Source organism: Setaria italica, chromosome IX (assembly GCF_000263155.2).
Source record: "Setaria italica strain Yugu1 chromosome IX, Setaria_italica_v2.0, whole genome shotgun sequence".
NCBI classification, from domain to species: Eukaryota; Viridiplantae; Streptophyta; class Magnoliopsida; order Poales; family Poaceae; genus Setaria; species Setaria italica.
The window spans coordinates 11408464-11427082 of record NC_028458.1 but is presented as its reverse complement, the minus strand read 5'-3'; the positions used below and the strand labels follow the sequence as shown (position 1 = coordinate 11427082).

Here is an 18619-nt window from a genome sequence, read left to right as displayed (position 1 = left end):
CTCACTATTTCAAAGATATACTGACGAATAAGTGAGAGATCCTATAGTTCACTACATATCATAGCAAGATGACAAAAGAGTGCATTGCTGCGATCGCTAATTAAGCAAGCTCCCGAGAAGAAGAGACTCAGGATATCCAACCATCCCGTGTTCAATTGAAGCGTTGATGTTCAAAAGAACATTATGTGATCTTGGCACGAGTGTGAGCGTCACGCCTAAAGCTGTGTTCGAGAAGCTATGCCTGCCGGAGTCGGAACCAACTGCTATGTGCTTGGAGTTGGCGGACAACACCGTTCGCTATCCTGAAGGTATCGCTGAAAACATACCTGTGAAGATCGGGAATCACTTTGTCCCTATCAACTTCGTGATACTCGAGATGGGAGAAGAGCTAAATCCCCACTCATATTGGGAAGGTCATTCCTGAAGACCGCAAGAGCAAACATAGACGTTGGAAGGACAAGATCAAGTTTGATATTAATGGTACGTTAAGCGTATTCATATTTTGTCCACCTTTTGAGGTATACAACATGATTTCTAACAAATATATACCGCCACATCGTAGTGTCAAGCAGGAGAAGAAAAACAATGAGTGGCTGCCATGCTTCTTTATTGCAGATCAAAGGACAAAGTATTGAGTATAATTGAAAAAAAAAGCCTATGACACATGGGTGTATGACTTTGAACAAAGTGACAATACAAAGGAGCGGTGGAGATTGTTTTGGTGGTGCTATTCATGTGAAGATCTAAAATTTAGGTATAATAATAATGAAGTGGGCATGTGAAAGTTATTTTTATTTTATAATATGTAGTAAGTATTCTAAAATATTTTGGAAGAATATATTTTAGATTTAAGGTCACGAGTGAAATTTTTTTAACTTAGCAGTTCGTGGGCAGACGTCTTCCACTTAGCCCGTCTCCTCGATCACAAAACGTAAACGGACCATTTTCATTCTAGTCTGGCAACCGTAGCCGTGTACAGACCCACCGCGTTACCACGCGCGCGCGCCGGCGGCGGAGCAGGCCTCGCCGCCGGAACCAACCCCTGCCCCCAACCTCCACTCTCCCGCGCGTGTAACATCAGACCGTGGAGGGCTCCCGGGAGTCACTCACTCCATCTCTCGCTCGCGCGTCCGCCCCCGAAACCCCTGTTCTGGTCAACACCTCGTCGGAGACCGCAGCGATGTCGGCCGCGGCGGGGACGCCAGCGGAAGGCGGAGGGGATCGGCCGTGGCAGTCTTACCATACCGCGTACACCAACGCCAAAGCTGGTACGGGCGTGCTTTTTTCCTTCTGTTCCCTTAATATTTGGGGTTTTCAGGGGTTTGGCTCGGCCCCCAGCTTCGAACCCTACGTCATAAATTTTCTCCAGACGTACTTTAATAATTGGGCCGCTTAACATTGAAACAAATTGGAACTGATTTTCACTCTGCCATTGGATGAGTCAAGTTAGATGTGTATCTGATACTGTATTAGTTCCATCTGTTTTCTTGAGTCAATGGGGGAAGTTCAATGGTGTGATAAAATTGTAAGAGTGGAATCTTAACACATTTCAAGAGAACAACAATGTTGTGATTTTATTCTTTACATAATTTGGAATCAGAATTTTCCACGTTAATAGAGATTACCTTGAAAGGCAACCGGAGCTGACTGGTGTGTTCCCCTTTTGTCCACAGTTCTTTTTGTCCAGTAGACTAGTACTTTGTTAATCATGGCCACTATAACTATAAATGTGTAATGTGTTCTATGTTCTAACGTTTCTTTGAGATTTTTGTAAATTATTCTCTTGTGCTGTTGCATTAGGAATGGAGGGAGTTGACAAAGAGAAGGTGCAGAAGGTAATCTATGAAATGAGTAAGGGTTCAAAGTATTTTGAAAATGAGCAGAGGAAGGAGGCATTGACCAAACAAAAGATTGAATATCTCCGTGCACAGTGTGCAACACTGACTGATAATGACATATCACATTTTCAGAAGGTATGGACTAAAACATTTCCATGCTAGCTTTTGTCTGCCATTTAATTTTTATAATTTGTAGACTATATGCTTACATATTGCTATACAACAAAACTAGAAGACAACAAAATATGTGATTCCTTCAGGTTAATATCAAGTGGTCAATTCATCAACGTTTAGTTGTGCATCTGTGCTCTGTTGAAATACTCATTTTTGCATGAGTACATTTACCAACCTAACCTCATTTGAGCTATGGTTCATGGTTATAAAGCTATTTGATTCATAGCATCAAACAGACACTGTAGTAAGCCAATGTACGTGCGTGGCATATTTTACTAATAGCTTTTTTATTTTCCTCCCTAATGTTTTTGTCCCTACATGACAACATAATTTTCAGGTTGCTGAAAAGAAAATGTTGGAGTTGGAGGCTTCACGGGATCTTTCAAAGATATGGCTTCACACTGACATGGATGCCTTTTATGCTGCTGTTGAGACATTGGAGGATCCATCCTTGAAGGGAAAACCATTAGCAGTTGGTAGTATGTCTATGATAGCTACTGCCAGTTATGAGGTGAACATACTAACTTATCCTGGAATAAACACAAATCTTTTAATTTTGATTACTCTAAATAATGTGTTTGATTTCCATGTTTGAAGATGATAGCTTTAGATCTAATGTCGATCAAAATTTCAATGTTGGATATCCTTGTATAATAGACTGAAAACTGGATTGACCAAAGTTTTTTTACCCTTGTCAGTAAAGGTACAAACAGTATTCCACTTTTATCTAATGTATAGTTTAATTGATTAACTGATGCAGGCACGAAAATTTGGTGTTCGTGCAGCAATGCCTGGTTTTATTGGATGTAAACTATGTCCTGGCTTGGTTTTTGTCCGGCCAAATTTTGAGAGGTACACTCATTATAGTGAGCTGACAAGAAAAGGTTTGTAAAACAATATTAATTAAATCATTACAGAAAGAACTATAATGCTAGATAATGTGCTGATATGAACTGATTATTGAAGTATTGGTGCCCTTAGTTTTCCAGAGATACGATCCCAGCTTCATTGCAACAAGTCTAGATGAAGCATACCTCAATATAACAAATGTCTGCATTGAGAGAGGCATTACAGGAGAGGAGGTAACGGTGAACATTTCTAATTGTTACAGTGCTTTACTTACTAGGAGCATTTGAATTGAGTTGCTTATCACACCTCACATGTTAATCTAACATTCTTGTACCACATGACAAAGTTTACTGATTACATCACTGGTTTTCTTAGGTTGCTACTGAACTTAGGGCTGCCATTCATCAGGAAACTGGTCTAACATGTAGTGCTGGGGTTGCTCCAAACCGCATGATTGCAAAGGTCAGAACTTGAAGTTATTTATTATTTTTATAATTTGAATTTTGTCATTAAAGTGGCAACATTCTGTTCCTGTTATTATTATTATTACCTATTTCTTTTCTTTATCTGGCTTTTAGCTACTATCTTGTTGGGTTAACACAAAATTAGGTAATAAACAGAACCTAGTTGGCTTGTCCTTGGCTACTGGTAGTGTTTGTTTTGCATAAGTACATAACCAATGTATGTTGCAATCTAAGCTGTTGTTTAGCACGCATGACTGGAGATCTTTTTTTGGTTTACTAATCCTATTTATTTATTTTTTAACAGTCTTGACTCTTGTGTTCTTATTCATATTGGTGTTCCTTATCCTAGAGCAAACTCACAAGGTTCCTTTTGCATTTTTTATCCCTTTGCTAGGTTTGTTCTGATATTAACAAGCCCAATGGACAGTTTATTTTGCCAAATGACCGGGAAGCTGTATTGACATTTGTATCTACATTGCCTATAAGAAAGGTACTTCAATTTTTGCTATATATATTAAAAAGTGTTCCTTTTTGTTCTGTTTTTGTTTTACTTGCCTATTTGTTCTTGTTTTCCTCTTCATATTTGATCATTTATTTATGCCGTAAGCAAAGATGTATTGTAACCAGTGTACAGACTCTTGATAATGGTTTTTTCTATGCATTTATGAACTCACATTTTATTTCTTCAGTTATTATGTAATATTGTTCATTTGGATATCTGTGAAAAAAAAATAGCTGATTTGCTATTTGAAGATCTTTGTATGCAGATAGGTGGCATAGGTAAGGTGACTGAGCAGATGTTATGTCAGGTTCTCGGAATCAGTACATGTCAGGAGATGCTGCAAAAGGCTGCTTTCTTATGTGCTCTTTTTTCTGAAGGCTCAGCTGGTCCGTATGTCAATCACCCTTGTTAGATATTCTGTTTCAAGCTTTTAGAAAAGCTATATTAATCTATTCCAGGCAAGATCTCAGAATTAAAATTGGAATCCATGTCTTCAGATTTCTTTCTTTCGGTTGGTCTTGGATTAGGAGGTACAGAAACTCCAGAGCAAAGGCAAAGGAAAAGTATAAGCTGTGAGCGAACTTTCACAGCAACAAGTGATTCTTCTTTGCTTTTCGACAAATTAGGTAAATTATAACTTATTTCTGTAACTGGTTAGCCTGATGATTCTATATAATCAAGTGTTGGCATCCTACCATTTATAAACATCTATTTTGCTTAAGCAACTTGGTTTTCTCACACAAGGCTGATTGCTCTACAAGCAATATCTTCTCTTGCTTACATTCTTTTGCATTATGCGATCTATCGAAGTACTAGGAATGGCACAATTTATAATGCATTATTGATGTTTTTTTAGCACCTTCAGAGGTCAGTTTGAACAGTGTTTTTTTTCCGGGCGAAGATTGCTTATACTGCTGCTATATCATGCTTATTTATGGCAGTAATAATAAGATTTTTCAAAGATTTTTCTTTGTATTATGTGAACAGGCCATTTCCTACGATATATCTGTATATCCATAGTTTTGTTGTGGGTTCTTTGGTGGTATATTCTGCTACCTTTTCGTGTAAAACACTATAGATGTCATCATGACTTCCATGTGCTACTACACCTAATGTGATATGTTAGCATGTGTTTGGCTTGGGGACCAAGTGGGATGGGTCGGGTTCATCCTATTTTTCTAGGTTGGGTTCAACCCATCTCATTTTTGGTTGCAAGGGATGGGTTCATTCTAGTTTTTTGTTTGGTTGGAGGGGTTGAGAGGAATATGATGGATGTCATTTTAACACCGTTAACAACAAGCACCGGTGGGTCTCGCTTGTCAGCGTCTTCTATTTCTTTTTTCCCCTTCGTCTTCCTCACGCCGAGTGATGCAGCCTCGCGGCTCCCCACGTAGCCGCTCGCGCGTCCCGCCTGGCTGTGCTCCCCGCACCTCCGTTTGCCTTTGCTCCCACGCGCCGATGCCTCCCAGCTGGTGCCGCTCCCGGGCTTGAGTTCGCCCACAACAGAGGAGCTTGCACGGCCAGGCTTGAACTTGCCCACGATGGACTGGAGGGGCTCCAGAATCCTCGCCCTTCCAGAGAAATTTGTCTATCCTAGTGAGTCTTGACTCAATTAATCCAAATCGGAGCTTCCTTTATCTCTTGTGAACTTATTTGAGTATCCATCTTCACAAATCCACGACAAGGATGACGGGAATTGATGTTTTTTTGGCCAGAATCCATGGAGCCACAACGGGGTTGCAAAGGGGCTGCGGTGGTGCTCGAGCTCGAGGCCGCTCGTGCCTGCTCCACCATCTGAGCCTCCTCGCCACTGCCGTCCAAGCCCATGTCGGCCACCTGGTCCTCGTGCCGTGCCAGCCGCCCAGCCCCGCGCTCCCTTGCCGAACAGAGCAGGGACGGCGTCAACTGGCGGCGGACCTCCCTTGGGACGGCCCCCCGAGCGCATCCCTTGGCAGCTCACATGCGCGGCCCCCCGAGCGCATCCCTTGGCAGCTCACATGCGCGGCCCCCCGCCAGCGTCGTGCAGCTCCGCCGCGCCGTCCCATCTTGCTCCACCCGCTCAACCGCTCAAGCTCCTCCCCGTGCCTACTTGCTTCCGCTCGCTCGCACGACGCACACGCAAGACGGAGGAGCGATGGCATCCATCTGGGTCGGAACGGTCCGCTCGTTTTGGAGAAATCGTTTCGACCCGCATCTACAAGGAATATTCCCTATTGGAGCCACTCCAACCCACATGCACTCTCAACCAAACATGGGTCCAAGTGGGTTGAACCCGTCCCAACCCACTTCAACCCTCTATCCAAACACATGCTTAACAATTTTTCGATGCATGACTCGCCACAATGTTATCTATTTTCAGCTAACCTCGCTGAAAACTTAACGGATGATTTGCAAAAGGAGGGTTTGAAGGGGAAGACACTAACACTCAAACTAAAGACTGCAGATTTTGAGGTTTGGTTCTCCCATCCATATTGTTGTTGACTGATTTTCTGTAAACATAATCAAAGTAGATGATTTCTGTTTCACTTATCACTAAATTGATCAACGATCTGAATCAGGTTCGAACAAGAGCAGTAACTACACGAGGATACATCAACTCCAAGGAAGACATCCTGATCTATGCTACGAAGTTGCTTAAGGCTGAAATGCCTCTTTCTTTGAGATTGATGGGTAAGTTTGTGCACATCTACATTATTTATTCAACCAAGCTAATGACTACCAATTATGTTGAACTCCTACAAGTTTGGCCTTTAACCTCTAATACTACTCACATGACAACCACCCCTACTGGAATATTATTGTCATTGGAACATTTATTACAATTTTTTCTTATCCTCAAGTTCATCTAGTGGCTTTGACAGCTAAAGTATATGATTCTGTCATGGTGCATCTTCATTTACCTTATAAGTTGAACTGCAATGGTTTCGTCATGTTTTCTGTCCATATTTTGATGTTATATATTCTGTCTGAACTATGTTTCATTAAGTGGCACTTGACATTTCCATGCTCTTGCTACTTTGGGAAGCTGACCTGACAGTTACTCTACTCCAAACTAATAGGGTTGCGGATGTCTCAGCTTCATGATGAGAAGGATGATTCATCTACTTCAACACAAAAGACGCTAGATATATTTTTTCGCTCATCAGGCAATGACTTAAATGTCAATGGAGCAAATGTTCAGAGTAGCACTAATACCTCAGGGCAGGATATTAGTCCTATTAGTGTGACAACCAAGGATGAGTACTTGGTACATGATGCTGGAACTAGTGCGTCGACAGATCAACAGGATTTCTTTGTGCACGATGAGAGCATTTTCATTCCAGAACAAAGGAATTTAGTCAGTTACAGTAATGAGGCTGTCTTAAGCAACCCAGTTATTGATGATGCCTTAGGTGAAGCAAAGCTAGATGATGTCACTCCCAGTGCAAAGGTTTGTCTGAAAAAAATTTCTTGTTATTTGGTAGCTAAGAAAAGGGTGGAGTTTTATTTTCCATGTCTTCGTACATGAGTACAATAAGTGAATCTTACTTTTCATTCAGGTTATGAATGCTGAGAAGTTTGATGATGTTTGCCAGTTGACCAGTCATGAAGCTACAGCTTCATCAAGTAAACCTGGTCAGCAGTTATGGATTGATGACTACGTTTGCTCTATTTGTGGGTTTGAACTACCTCCAGGATTTGAGGAGGAGAGGCAAGAACATTCGGATTTTCATTTGGCTGAATCGCTACAGCATGAAGAAACAGTGGATAGTAAAAGACCCATTTCTAACGAGAGGTATTTATGTTTTGACAGCCCTCACAAATAAGTTGTATCCTGCTGCAGTTCCAAGTTGCATCGTAGAATTCTTTTACTGGTTGCAGCTATTCTAGCGTTCATTAGGATTCTGCCTCATCTTTACATGGCAGTCTTTTTACAATATTAGTATGTGCTTAATTAACTTTAATTTTCATCATTGTTTGAACATAAATGGTTGTTTCATAGCTCCATTGTCTGTCTTCTATTGTCTCCAGCAGGCTCGCTGAAAGATCATGCTCTACTACACCCACACCCAAGAAAAAGCTGAAGTCTTCCAAAGAAGGAAAACATATTCCTATTGATGCCTTTTTTGCAAAGTGCAATAAGAACTTGTAAGATAGAATTTACTGGCGATTTTGTAGCCATTTGTGTGCTAGCAAGTGTTGTACGTGTAACTTTGTTCTTCCTGAGAGTAATAATATGTAAATATCAGTTCAGCTCTTTGCTGGTGGCTGTGGAAGGACGCTCCTTGTAAAGACTTCCAGAAATTTGAGTCCAAAAACACAACGATGTATTCTCACATTTTACACAGGACATCTACAGCAGGTCATAGTAAAAGTAGATGCTTATTTATTAAAAAAAGATTATTTTTTATTTTTCAATATATGAGTTTGCTACTTTGCTATGTTGAGGTCCAAGCAAGCAATGGCGCTTTTGTGGGACCCACAGCCCTGTTTCCCAAAGTCACTTTCAGGCACCGGTGATGTAGTAGAACTGGTTTTTGTCATATTATCTAGGATATTTTGAAACGAATATTATCTAGGACATGTTGCAAACGAAAAGTTAGAGAAAAGAAATGGTAACAAAATATCCGGGTTCAATCAATCTCATTCCTTGGGCGGATCCCGGGGGCGACCAAAAGCGTGTACCTGTCAGTCCGTTTCACTCCCAGTTCCTATTGTACACGTGGTGAGAAGAGTCAGCTCGCAGACACAAGCCGGCGAGGTCTCCCAACACAACGGAGAGGGGAAGGCAGTAGTGATGCAAGGCAGCGTCCACGCTCGGCCGGGACCCCTCCCCCGAATTCCCTTCCTCCCCGTCCCCGGCGGCCGTGTCCCATGGCCGCGGTCGGGGCTAGGGGCCGCGCTGCGCCGGCCCAGGAACCGCCTCCGCTTCGGGCCCCTCGCCGCCGACGACCTCTGCAAGCGAGCCCACCGTGTGCGTATCTCTCACCCTGCGTTTAGCTTTGTCGATGATCCGTTTGTGTGTGTCTTCTCGTTTATTAGGCGGCCTTGGTCGAAATCGTAGCTCATGGAACAGTCTGCGCCGTAAATTTTACCCTGCGGTTCTTCTGTAAAATTCTCGCACTGCAGTGGGACGGTCGATATATGCGATGCGATCGGTGCTTCATTTACTGCCTAGTTAGTTAGTCGCTGACAGATTGACACTTCTCTCATTTGTTTGATTGCGGAGCTCGGAACTGTACCCCCTGTTTTGTTCTAGAGCGTTTTCAGTTTTTGTGGTAAAGTTTCACATTAATCTGCTTACTGTCAAGTGATGCCTCGATACACAAATACTTTTTTTCTCGAATAGCGAAGCAAACTTTGCATCGTAGTTGTCTCTTTTCTTTTCCCATCGGTCTCCTCTATGCGTTGTAACAGCAAGGGCTAAACTGATTATAATTCCACCCTCCCTAGAAGTTTAGGTATTTTTGCTAGTACGAAGACCATTTTGCAACAAAAACGTGCGTCAATTTTACTTCAGCAAAACTGATGGCTGCCTCTGCTTCTTTTGTGGCAGGAGAAGCTACGTTTTGCTGTCCTTGTGTCGAAATCCACACTGCAGAGTGAACATGGTAATTGCACAATGGTTCATTTGCTTCATCATGTAATTTGGACTCTAAGATGTCACATTTTCTGACTGCAAATCCAGTCTCCAATGCTGCTGTTATCTAAGCGTGTTGCCAAAAACACATCTACTCAGGTGTTTCACTTCAGACTCAGTATTCTCTTTCTGAAGGTGTCAAAGCTGCTGGGTTTCAGATTTCTGCCGATGAACTGGCATCAATTGTCGAAAGTCGTGACACTAAAAAGTTGGCTGTGCATGGCCAATTGGATGGAATTGCAGACAAGTTGGCAACATCGTTGACGTATGGGATTAATACAGCTGAGTACAGCCTAAATCAAAGGCAGGACATATACGGAGTGAACAAGTTCACAGAGAGTGAAGCCCGCAGCTTATGGGAGTTTGTGTGGGAAGCACTGCAAGATACCACTCTTGTAATTCTTATAGCATGTGCCCTCGTATCTTTTGTTGTTGGCATTGCCACGGAAGGATGGCCAAAAGGTGCGCATGATGGCATTGGAATCATTACAAGTATCCTCCTGGTTGTTTCTGTTACTGCAACAAGTAACTATCAGCAGTCTTTGCAATTCAGGGATCTGGACAAAGAGAAAAGGAAAATTTTTGTTCAAGTTACAAGAAACAGCCTCAGACAAAGGATGTTGATAGATGATCTTCTTCCTGGTGATGTTGTCCACCTAGCAGTTGGAGATCAGGTTCCTGCAGATGGCCTCTTTATATCTGGGTATTCAGTATTGATCAATGAGTCCAGCCTAACTGGGGAGAGTGAACCTGTTTTCGTAAATGAAGATAACCCTTTTCTTCTGTCAGGGACCAAAGTTCTAGACGGTTCATGCAAAATGTTGGTTACTGCAGTAGGGATGCGAACACAGTGGGGTAAACTAATGGCTGCCATCACTGAAAGTGGGGATGATGAAACTCCACTACAGGTCAAACTAAATGGAGTTGCAACTATTATCGGAAATATTGGTCTATTTTTTGCCCTCTTGACTTTCGTTGTCCTCTCACAAGGGTTAGTTGCCCAGAAATACCTTGATTGTCTTCTTTTAAGCTGGTCTGGAGATGATGTGCTGGAGATATTGCAACATTTTGCGGTTGCAGTTACAATCATTGTTGTTGCTGTCCCCGAGGGATTGCCTTTAGCAGTCACATTGAGCCTTGCATTTGCAATGAAGAAGATGATGAACGACAAGGCATTGGTCCGACAATTAGCTGCCTGTGAAACTATGGGCTCAGCCACTATCATTTGCAGTGACAAGACCGGAACACTAACAACCAATCGCATGTCTGTCGTGAAGGCCTGCATCTGCGGGAACACCATGGAAGTGAACAATCCACCGGCACCTTCTAACTTTTCTTCCAAACTCCCAGAAGCTGCTTTGGAAATTCTTCTGGAATCTATTTTTAACAACACTGCGGGTGAAGTGGTGATTAACCAAGATGGGCACCGTCAAATATTAGGGACCCCAACTGAGGTGGCTTTGTTGGACTTTGCATTGTTAATAGGTGGAGACTTTAAAGAAATGCGGCAGCAAAACAAGATTGTTAAGGTGGACCCTTTTAATTCAACAAAAAAGAGGATGAGCATTGTTCTTGAGCTTCCTGGAGGAGGATACCGTGCACATTGTAAAGGTGCTTCAGAAGTAGTCTTGGCTGCCTGTGATAAATTCATAGATGCCAGAGGTAGTATTGTTGCCCTCGATAACACAACTACAAACAAACTCAATGGTATCATTGAAACCTTTTCTAAAGAAGCACTTAGGACACTCTGCCTAGCTTATAAGGAAATGGATGGTGGCTTTTCCATGGATGAGCAAACACCGTTACAAGGATACACATGCATTGCTATTGTTGGTATCAAAGATCCTGTTCGTCCGGGCGTCAGGCAGTCTGTGGCAACCTGCCGGTCTGCTGGCATTGAGGTTCGAATGATTACTGGTGACAACATAAATACAGCAAAGGCAATTGCTCGTGAATGCGGTATACTTACTGAGGATGGTCTTGCCATTGAAGGTGCTGAGTTCAGAGAGAAAAATCCTAAAGAACTCCTTGAGTTGATTCCAAAGATTCAGGTTTACCATTTATCTAATGTTTATCTTTGACTTGCAAGCTTTTATTCATCTAGGAAATTCTTATGTTGGAGTATGCCTGTGCACTGAAGGTACTGGCCCGATCTTCACCACTTGACAAACTTACACTTGTGAAACACTTGCGCACCACATTTAATGAGGTTGTTGCTGTGACTGGTGATGGTACAAATGATGCGCCTGCACTACGCGAGGCAGATATTGGACTTGCCATGGGAATTGCAGGGACTGAGGTAATAACATAACTAAGTAATGAGTAGCATATCCTTGAGATATTACATCTCTATAAATCTTTCTTTACATAAAATTGTGAGTTATTGCAAGTTAAGTGTGACCTGAATCTTGACATCATGTCCAGATATTTTTATCCATCTACATTCTTTAATTGTTATGAGAGAGAATAAACAAAGAAGCGGAAGCTTTTCTTCAGTTCTTATCCTCAGTACTCTGGTTTCCTACTTCCAGTATCATCTGTTTACTCAACTGATTTCTCAGCAGTACAGTACTTTTTGCACGTGTTCATGGTATATTTGGTAATGGCTGCATTCTCAGTGAAGGATTTTCCTAGAGGAAACCCATTGATGATGTAGATGAATATATTCATATTCTGTTACCAAGGCCCTGCGCTGAAGTTCATAGATGAAGCTACCACATGCATCTGATGGTGTGTATTTCATCGACATATGATGTTGTGTGATGGTGGTTCAAGGAAAACAGTGACCTATATAGCTTGTCAAGGATTTCTGGTAGCATCAACTAGTTCTCAGTGAAATACAGGGTTTTCCTGTAATTGCCAGTACCAGTTTGATAAAATAAACATATGCCAGTTTATTTTTAAAAATTAGGAAAAATGGGATACTTCCTGCAATTATTCCTCCTGAACCATAAAAAATAACATGTAAAGTTGCTGGAGGCCAATCCATTGTTGATATAAGGCTGTATTGCTGTAGGTTGGTTTAACTTGCGGCTCTACTGGCTGTGGTTGCCTTTTTTTTTCCTTTTGGCTCCTTTTAACCCTGAAAAATAAGGTCTTCCATATCCTCCATAATCTGAATAACTAGTGTTGGTTAACATTCTAGGAGTCTAGGTTTCAGGGCACAAACATTTACTCCCAGACTCAGTAAATTACTTTACACAGGTGGCAAAAGAGAGCGCTGATGTTGTGATTCTGGACGATAACTTCTCCACCATCGTAACGGTTGCAAAATGGGGACGCTCTGTTTATGTCAACATCCAAAAGTTTGTGCAGTTTCAGCTGACTGTTAATGTTGTTGCATTGCTAGTTAACTTCTGTTCTGCGTGCTTTACAGGTATATTCTATTTAGTCAATTGTGTTAACTTATCATCTCCATCCCATGACTTACATTTTCTCATTCCAGGAGATGCTCCATTGACAGCTGTTCAACTTCTTTGGGTTAACATGATTATGGATACCCTAGGAGCACTCGCGCTTGCCACTGAACCACCTGATGATAACTTAATGAAAAAAGCACCGGTTGGAAGGGCAGGGAAATTCATCACAAAAGTAATGTGGAGGAATATTTTAGGTCAGTCAATATTCCAATTTGCGGTCATGTGGTATCTACAAACTCAAGGGAAGTACCTTTTTGGGCTTGAAGGCTCAGACAGTGATATTGTCCTCAATACAATCATATTCAACACTTTTGTCTTCTGCCAGGTAAATCAGCCATTAAGAAATCCTCTCATTTTGTTCAGCATCCTTTAGTATAGGACAGGAAGCAGAAACAATAGAATTGGAATCTGTCCAAATTGTTTTTTTTTCGAACAGTGGAAGAAGATGTCCCACTGTCCACTGTCCATTATTTCTATGCATTTGTTCACTTTGCCGAAGTGGAACCAATGAAAATTGTTAATTCTTTATATTATGTTGCAATCCAGGAGCCAATGGTAAACTAACTGCTAACTCGTCTACATATGTTTTTTACTGAATCTATGTATGCCTCTAGGTGTTCAATGAGATAAGCTCGAGGGACATGGACGAGATCAACGTTCTCAAGGGCCTTCCAGATAACTCTATTTTCATGGCCATCCTCGCTGGCACCGTCATCTTCCAGTTCATCATTGTCCAGTTCCTAGGAGATTTTGCCGACACCACGCCTCTCACCCAGCATCAGTGGCTTGTCAGCGTTCTCTTTGGCCTCCTTGGGATGCCCATTGCTGCTGCCATCAAACTGATTCCCATAGAACCGCGTGAAGAAGCGTAATAATACAGGTTCACCATTTCCCAAATATGGTTAGATGATCCGCACTCCCAGTGATATATTCTTCCTGGAGCTGATGCATGAGAATAGAAGCACTGACCCAAGGTTGACAGCAAATTGCAAAGAAACATTTGGATTGGGTGCAACAGATACTGTGTTCCCTTGGTTTTTCTCCACCAGGATGAGGACCCACGAGTCTAGGGCTGGTGCTCAAACATATAGCAGAATTTATGTTTAATTTAACTGTACAGTTATTTTTCCCCTTGGAAATAGTTCCTTTGTATGCTGCTGGCCATTTGGTAATTTGAAATGGCATGTAGTGTAGGTTACAGTAATTTGAAATGTACCTGTGTCAATTGTAAGTCGATTGTAGATTGAATGGAACAATGGTTATATCACTAGCATAGTTCATTACAATTTTCACTTGTCAACGGCAAAGCTTTTCTATCCAATCACACACGGGTCCTAGCTTTGGTGATGCTATGGTTGAAATTTGCCCCTGGGATGTACCAGAACAGCAACAATGAATGCACATATACAGAAATGCATTATGCATGCGTGTAAGTACATAATTCCCAGTTGCTGCCACAAATGGTCTTAGTCAGCGAGCATTGCCTACTTTCACTTCCTGGACACTTGTTACAACTTCAGCTCACCAGCTACCGCCTAATACTATGTACATCAGACTTCAGGGAGAACTGATCTTATCAGCGCTTTTGTGCTCTCCAATAGCTGCCTCGTATCATTTGAACCATCGTCATCAACAAGGTCCTCCCTGACACACCTATCAATCTCCAAGAAATTCTCACGAAGAGAGTCGTGGGTAAGCTGCAGCTTTTCCAATGCCGAAGTGTTGTTCCCAAGTAACCTGGCACAAACAAAGCGAGTAATGCCCAAGACAATGTCGTACTCTGATCTTTGCAACATTAACTGGAGGGTGGACAGGAGGACTCTGCCCACACAGTCAAGAATTCTGGGGCTTCCTTTCTTCAGGAGGATCACCATCATTTCTGCTAGCTTTCTAGATGAAGGCGAGTCCTCACCCTCTGCAGCCTGGTCACTTTGCTCATCCTGGACAGGCTCTTTGCCATCAAGAAGCTCATTCTTTGCCACAGCGGTGACCCACAGTGGTAAGCAAGAGTCACCAAAGTGGCAGGAGTTGGCAGCCATTTCATTCTGTGGTCCCATGATCCAGCGACATACGAGACCCAATATGAGAACAGGTAGCCATTGCTTCAAAGCAGAAACTATGCTCAGTGCAAATCTTGAGCCAGCTAAGGACTCAACAGAGGGCACAAGATCAAGAAGATCATTGGCAAGGAAGAAAACCTCCTCTGGAGGGCTTGACTCCTCAGTTGAGCTTGATAGCACCAAATGGATTATCTTGGCTGCGTATGTAAAGGAGCTTCGTATAAGCACCAGGGCGTCCTTCAGATCATCTCCCTTGAAAGATGAGCCCTGTTCCTGATGCTTTTTGATGGATGATATTGCATATTTTGTGTAGGATGATGCGAATTTGAGGCATCTTATTTTATCATCATCGACCAGCTTTATGGTGGTTGTGTCAATGATAAACTTGAGAATTGAAGTGCCCAGCATAATTGCGTTAACTGTGCCTTTCACTGTGTTTCCTGCATAAAGTACATCACCCACTTAGTCAAGAGGCATCAGGCAAAATTCTGCAGTATCCATAACATTACACTTAAATACACACATCCTGGTGACAATGGATGGGTGAATTACACCCTTTTCCTTGTTTTCAGAAGATCATAGAAACAATTAGAGTTTTGAATGCAAGAGTCAGTTTAAATAGACTTTTCACATCTGAAAATGTAAAATGTGGTATATTTATACCTTCGGATGCTCTTTTCTGCTGATCTTTTGAGCGTGTAGCTCTTGACTTTGATGGTGGATTCTTAACAGGTGCATTTAGAAGTTTGTCGAAACAATTCAGCAGATGATCCAGTGACCGATTGGCAGCTGATGACTGAAACAATGAAATTTACTGAGAACAAAAGATACACTGATTGGCAGTTGATTACCGAAACAATGAATTTGCTGAGAACAAAACGTATAGCAAGATAAAGTAGAGCTTTAACAATTAAAGGTAAAAGAAAAAGATTGATACGTAACCATCAGAAAGCTATGAACACAAGTGCAATTAATAAATATTATTACCAGTTTCCAGTGAAGTTTCAACTGATGAGTATACTAGATATCAAAATTTTAGTACAAACTGTGAGATCCAAGTGTGGTGGAAATTTGGAAGTGGAACGCACCTCAGAGCAGCTTCCAGGATCAACATCTGGAAGGGCATTATATGTAGCCAGACTCAAATAGGCCAACACAGGTGCAAGGTCTAAAGAGTCCAAATATAGGCACTGCTCGACAAAGACTTGCGAAATGACCTTCAGAGAGGAAAATGCAATTTCCAAATAAGAAGATTGCAGAAAGGAACCTCTAAGTTCTTCAGCTTTCACTATTTCATTGATCTGCCATGCTGCCCCAGCTGCAACAGCAAGCTCTTCATTACTGACTTTTGATTTGGATGACCCCTTTCCAAGAATATGGTCGTGTGCTTGCGTTTTCCTAAGTAACTTCCCTTTCTTCCTCCTTGAAGGTGCGACGGGGCATGGCGGAGGTTCAAGTCCATAGATCTCAGCAAACTCAGAGGCTTTAGATTGTAGAATATCTGTCAGTGCTTCAAACAGTTCATCACAACAACCACTCAAAACTATCAACTTATGTGCTGCAAGCGCAGCTTCCTGACATTCTTCTTGCTTTGAAATCCTAGCAGCATTCAAAACTATACCCATGCATTCTTCATGAAGCACAGATAAATTATTAGGTAAAACAACTGGAGCAATACTAAGAAGAGCAGCCCGGGCACCCTCAGAAACAACGGTTTGAAGGACCAACCTTAACTTCGCATTTAAGAATTCTCGCAAAGTAGACAAACTAGAGTGCTCCTCAGATAAGCTTTTTATAAGATTGACAGAAGCAATAATAAGACCATCAATCTGGTCTGAGTTAAGTCCTGTTCGTGATAACGAAAGAGTAATAGAGAATTTGACTAGCTCAACAATAGACCTTGGGGATGACCCTTCAGACAGAGCAAATTCACAAAATCTCGCCCCAGCTGCTGGTGACCTCTTTATTAGTGCAATACAGCGAGCACATGCTTCTTTTGGGCTCAACTTTGATGGAAAATAAGAAGGAATGAGGAGCTTTGTAATTTTTTGAGCAATACGGGGATGATCATTTGCAAGTGAAGACAATAGAGTACCCAGGCCAACAACCTGCAGCAGAGAAAGGTATATAAACAACCTACATGAAGATATTAAAAAACACTCTAATATGCTTAACCGAACAAATTATAGATGTTAAGGTTATTGAAGTTCATAGCATAGTTTGTAACAAGTACTATACCTTATTGTATTGGAAAGATCGAAGATCACGAATAGCTAAGAGAAGATCAACAGCAGCAGTTCTGACAGACAGAGCAGTATCTGAGATCATATCGCTTAATCGTGGGAGTAGAACTTTAAGTATTTCATGACTCTGTGGATTGTCAAGCAAGTATATGAGACCATTTAGCGTTGACAGCCGAACCTCATTGCAAGAATCCTTGGACATGTCATCAACAATTTTACTCAGAAATTTCGAAATGGTTGGGGCAGGGACAATTTCCCAGTATTGGTTAAGAATACGGCAGATTCCTTCAACTGCAACTGTTCGTATTTCTGGGTAATCATCCATGAGGAGCTTGTCTATCAAGAAGAACTGCTTCTCTATAAGAGGATCATTAACATCCTTTGTCACATCTGGATCTTCAAGGGGAAACAAATCTAATAGTAGATGTAAAGCATTATGGCGAACATTGGAGTTCGCAACCTGCAAAACAGTATCCACAATAAAGTTCAGATAAGGCAACGAAATTTTGGTTAAAATGTGAATAACCAATTCAGTAGATATTATCATTAGTGCAACATAATACATGCTTCCAATATTGAACTGTAAAGCAGAAAACTGATCGAATAATTACTTCAATTTTTAACAAATCAAGTTGAAATTCAATTTAAAATTATCGGTTTGCCATTGTCATTTCATGATTTATTGGGACATGAGAGGAATATAATACACTGCTCACAGTATTAGAGTATCATAGTGATCAATAATTTCTTACATTTCATGATAAACCTAATCATACTAAAGAACGAGTTCTCAGCTCATTAATGTGTGAACTCAGCACCGAGTAGCCTGCATAGGAACGCAACTAGGCACTGGGTGCCGTCCTGCTGTCAACCTAGCACATAGTGCAGTCTAAAAGTCTGTTGTGGTCAGCCAAGCTTATATATGGCATTGATGTGTCAGCAACATTCAGTAAACTGTAGTGTAACATAATCAACAGAGTAAGCAAAGTCTACTCAGTGTTTCTACTATCTATCATTTCATCCCATTCCTGCTGGAATTATTACTAGTCAGTAGTGTCACACAGTGCCAATACCACTAGAGACGAATAAGGCAAAGCATATATACCTGCAATGAGCGGAACAGCACAGGCTCTGCAAGCCGGAACACCAACTTTTCAACCCCGGCAACCGCCCTCTGCTCAACAAACACCCAAATGATCTTCCTGGCCGCCTTGGCCACCTCGTTGCTCCCAGCATGCACAGCAGCCTCCACCATCCCCTGCAGGAAGGCCTCCCCGACATCCCCCCTAACCCAGCCCCCGTCCTTCCACGCCCGGAACACGACCTCACCGTAGCCACCACGGCCGCGCGCTTGGCGTTCGTAATCCCCACCTGCGCCCTGACGAGCTCCAGCCCCTCCCTGGCGATCCCCTCGCTGACACCGAGCACGAGCGCGAGGAACTTCCTCCCT

The 18619-nt window shown here is 42.0% G+C and overlaps 2 protein-coding genes across 2 annotated transcripts in view; one reads left to right on the top strand and one right to left on the bottom strand.

The window, feature by feature from the left end:
* The first annotated feature begins 943 nt into the window (after window positions 1-943).
* Window positions 944-14146, top strand: LOC101754712 (calcium-transporting ATPase 3, plasma membrane-type). Its single transcript, XM_022829669.1, has 21 exons — window positions 944-1268; window positions 1801-1973; window positions 2350-2523; window positions 2773-2896; window positions 2994-3094; window positions 3237-3323; window positions 3720-3815; window positions 4093-4213; window positions 4325-4453; window positions 6187-6278; window positions 6386-6497; window positions 6887-7257; window positions 7367-7602; window positions 7842-7956; window positions 8407-8781; window positions 9364-9418; window positions 9547-11498; window positions 11588-11746; window positions 12652-12823; window positions 12893-13191; window positions 13481-14146. The coding sequence occupies exons 1-21, from the start codon at window positions 1181-1183 to the stop codon at window positions 13736-13738; spliced, it is 5289 nt and encodes a 1762-aa protein (XP_022685404.1). The 5' UTR covers window positions 944-1180; the 3' UTR covers window positions 13739-14146.
* A 75-nt stretch (window positions 14147-14221) lies between these two features.
* The window catches only part of LOC101756907, a 4839-nt gene continuing 441 nt past the window's right edge, over window positions 14222-18619 (bottom strand). The window contains 6 exon segments of the mRNA XM_022829668.1: window positions 14222-15366; window positions 15590-15722; window positions 16015-17034; window positions 17165-17629; window positions 18275-18504; window positions 18507-18617. Of these exon segments, the coding sequence (XP_022685403.1) occupies window positions 14417-15366; window positions 15590-15722; window positions 16015-17034; window positions 17165-17629; window positions 18275-18504; window positions 18507-18617 (2909 nt within the window). The 3' untranslated portion in view covers window positions 14222-14416.

Bases quoted from the DNA above. Each gene is read 5' to 3' on its own strand.
- LOC101754712 (XM_022829669.1), top strand. From the start codon at position 1,181: ATGTCGGCCGCGGCGGGGACGCCAGCGGAAGGCGGAGGGGATCGGCCG. The intron at 2,897-2,993 runs GTTTGTAAAACA...TGGTGCCCTTAG, and splicing joins TAGTGAGCTGACAAGAAAAG to TTTTCCAGAGATACGATCCC. The intron at 11,499-11,587 runs GTTTACCATTTA...TGTGCACTGAAG, and splicing joins AGTTGATTCCAAAGATTCAG to GTACTGGCCCGATCTTCACC.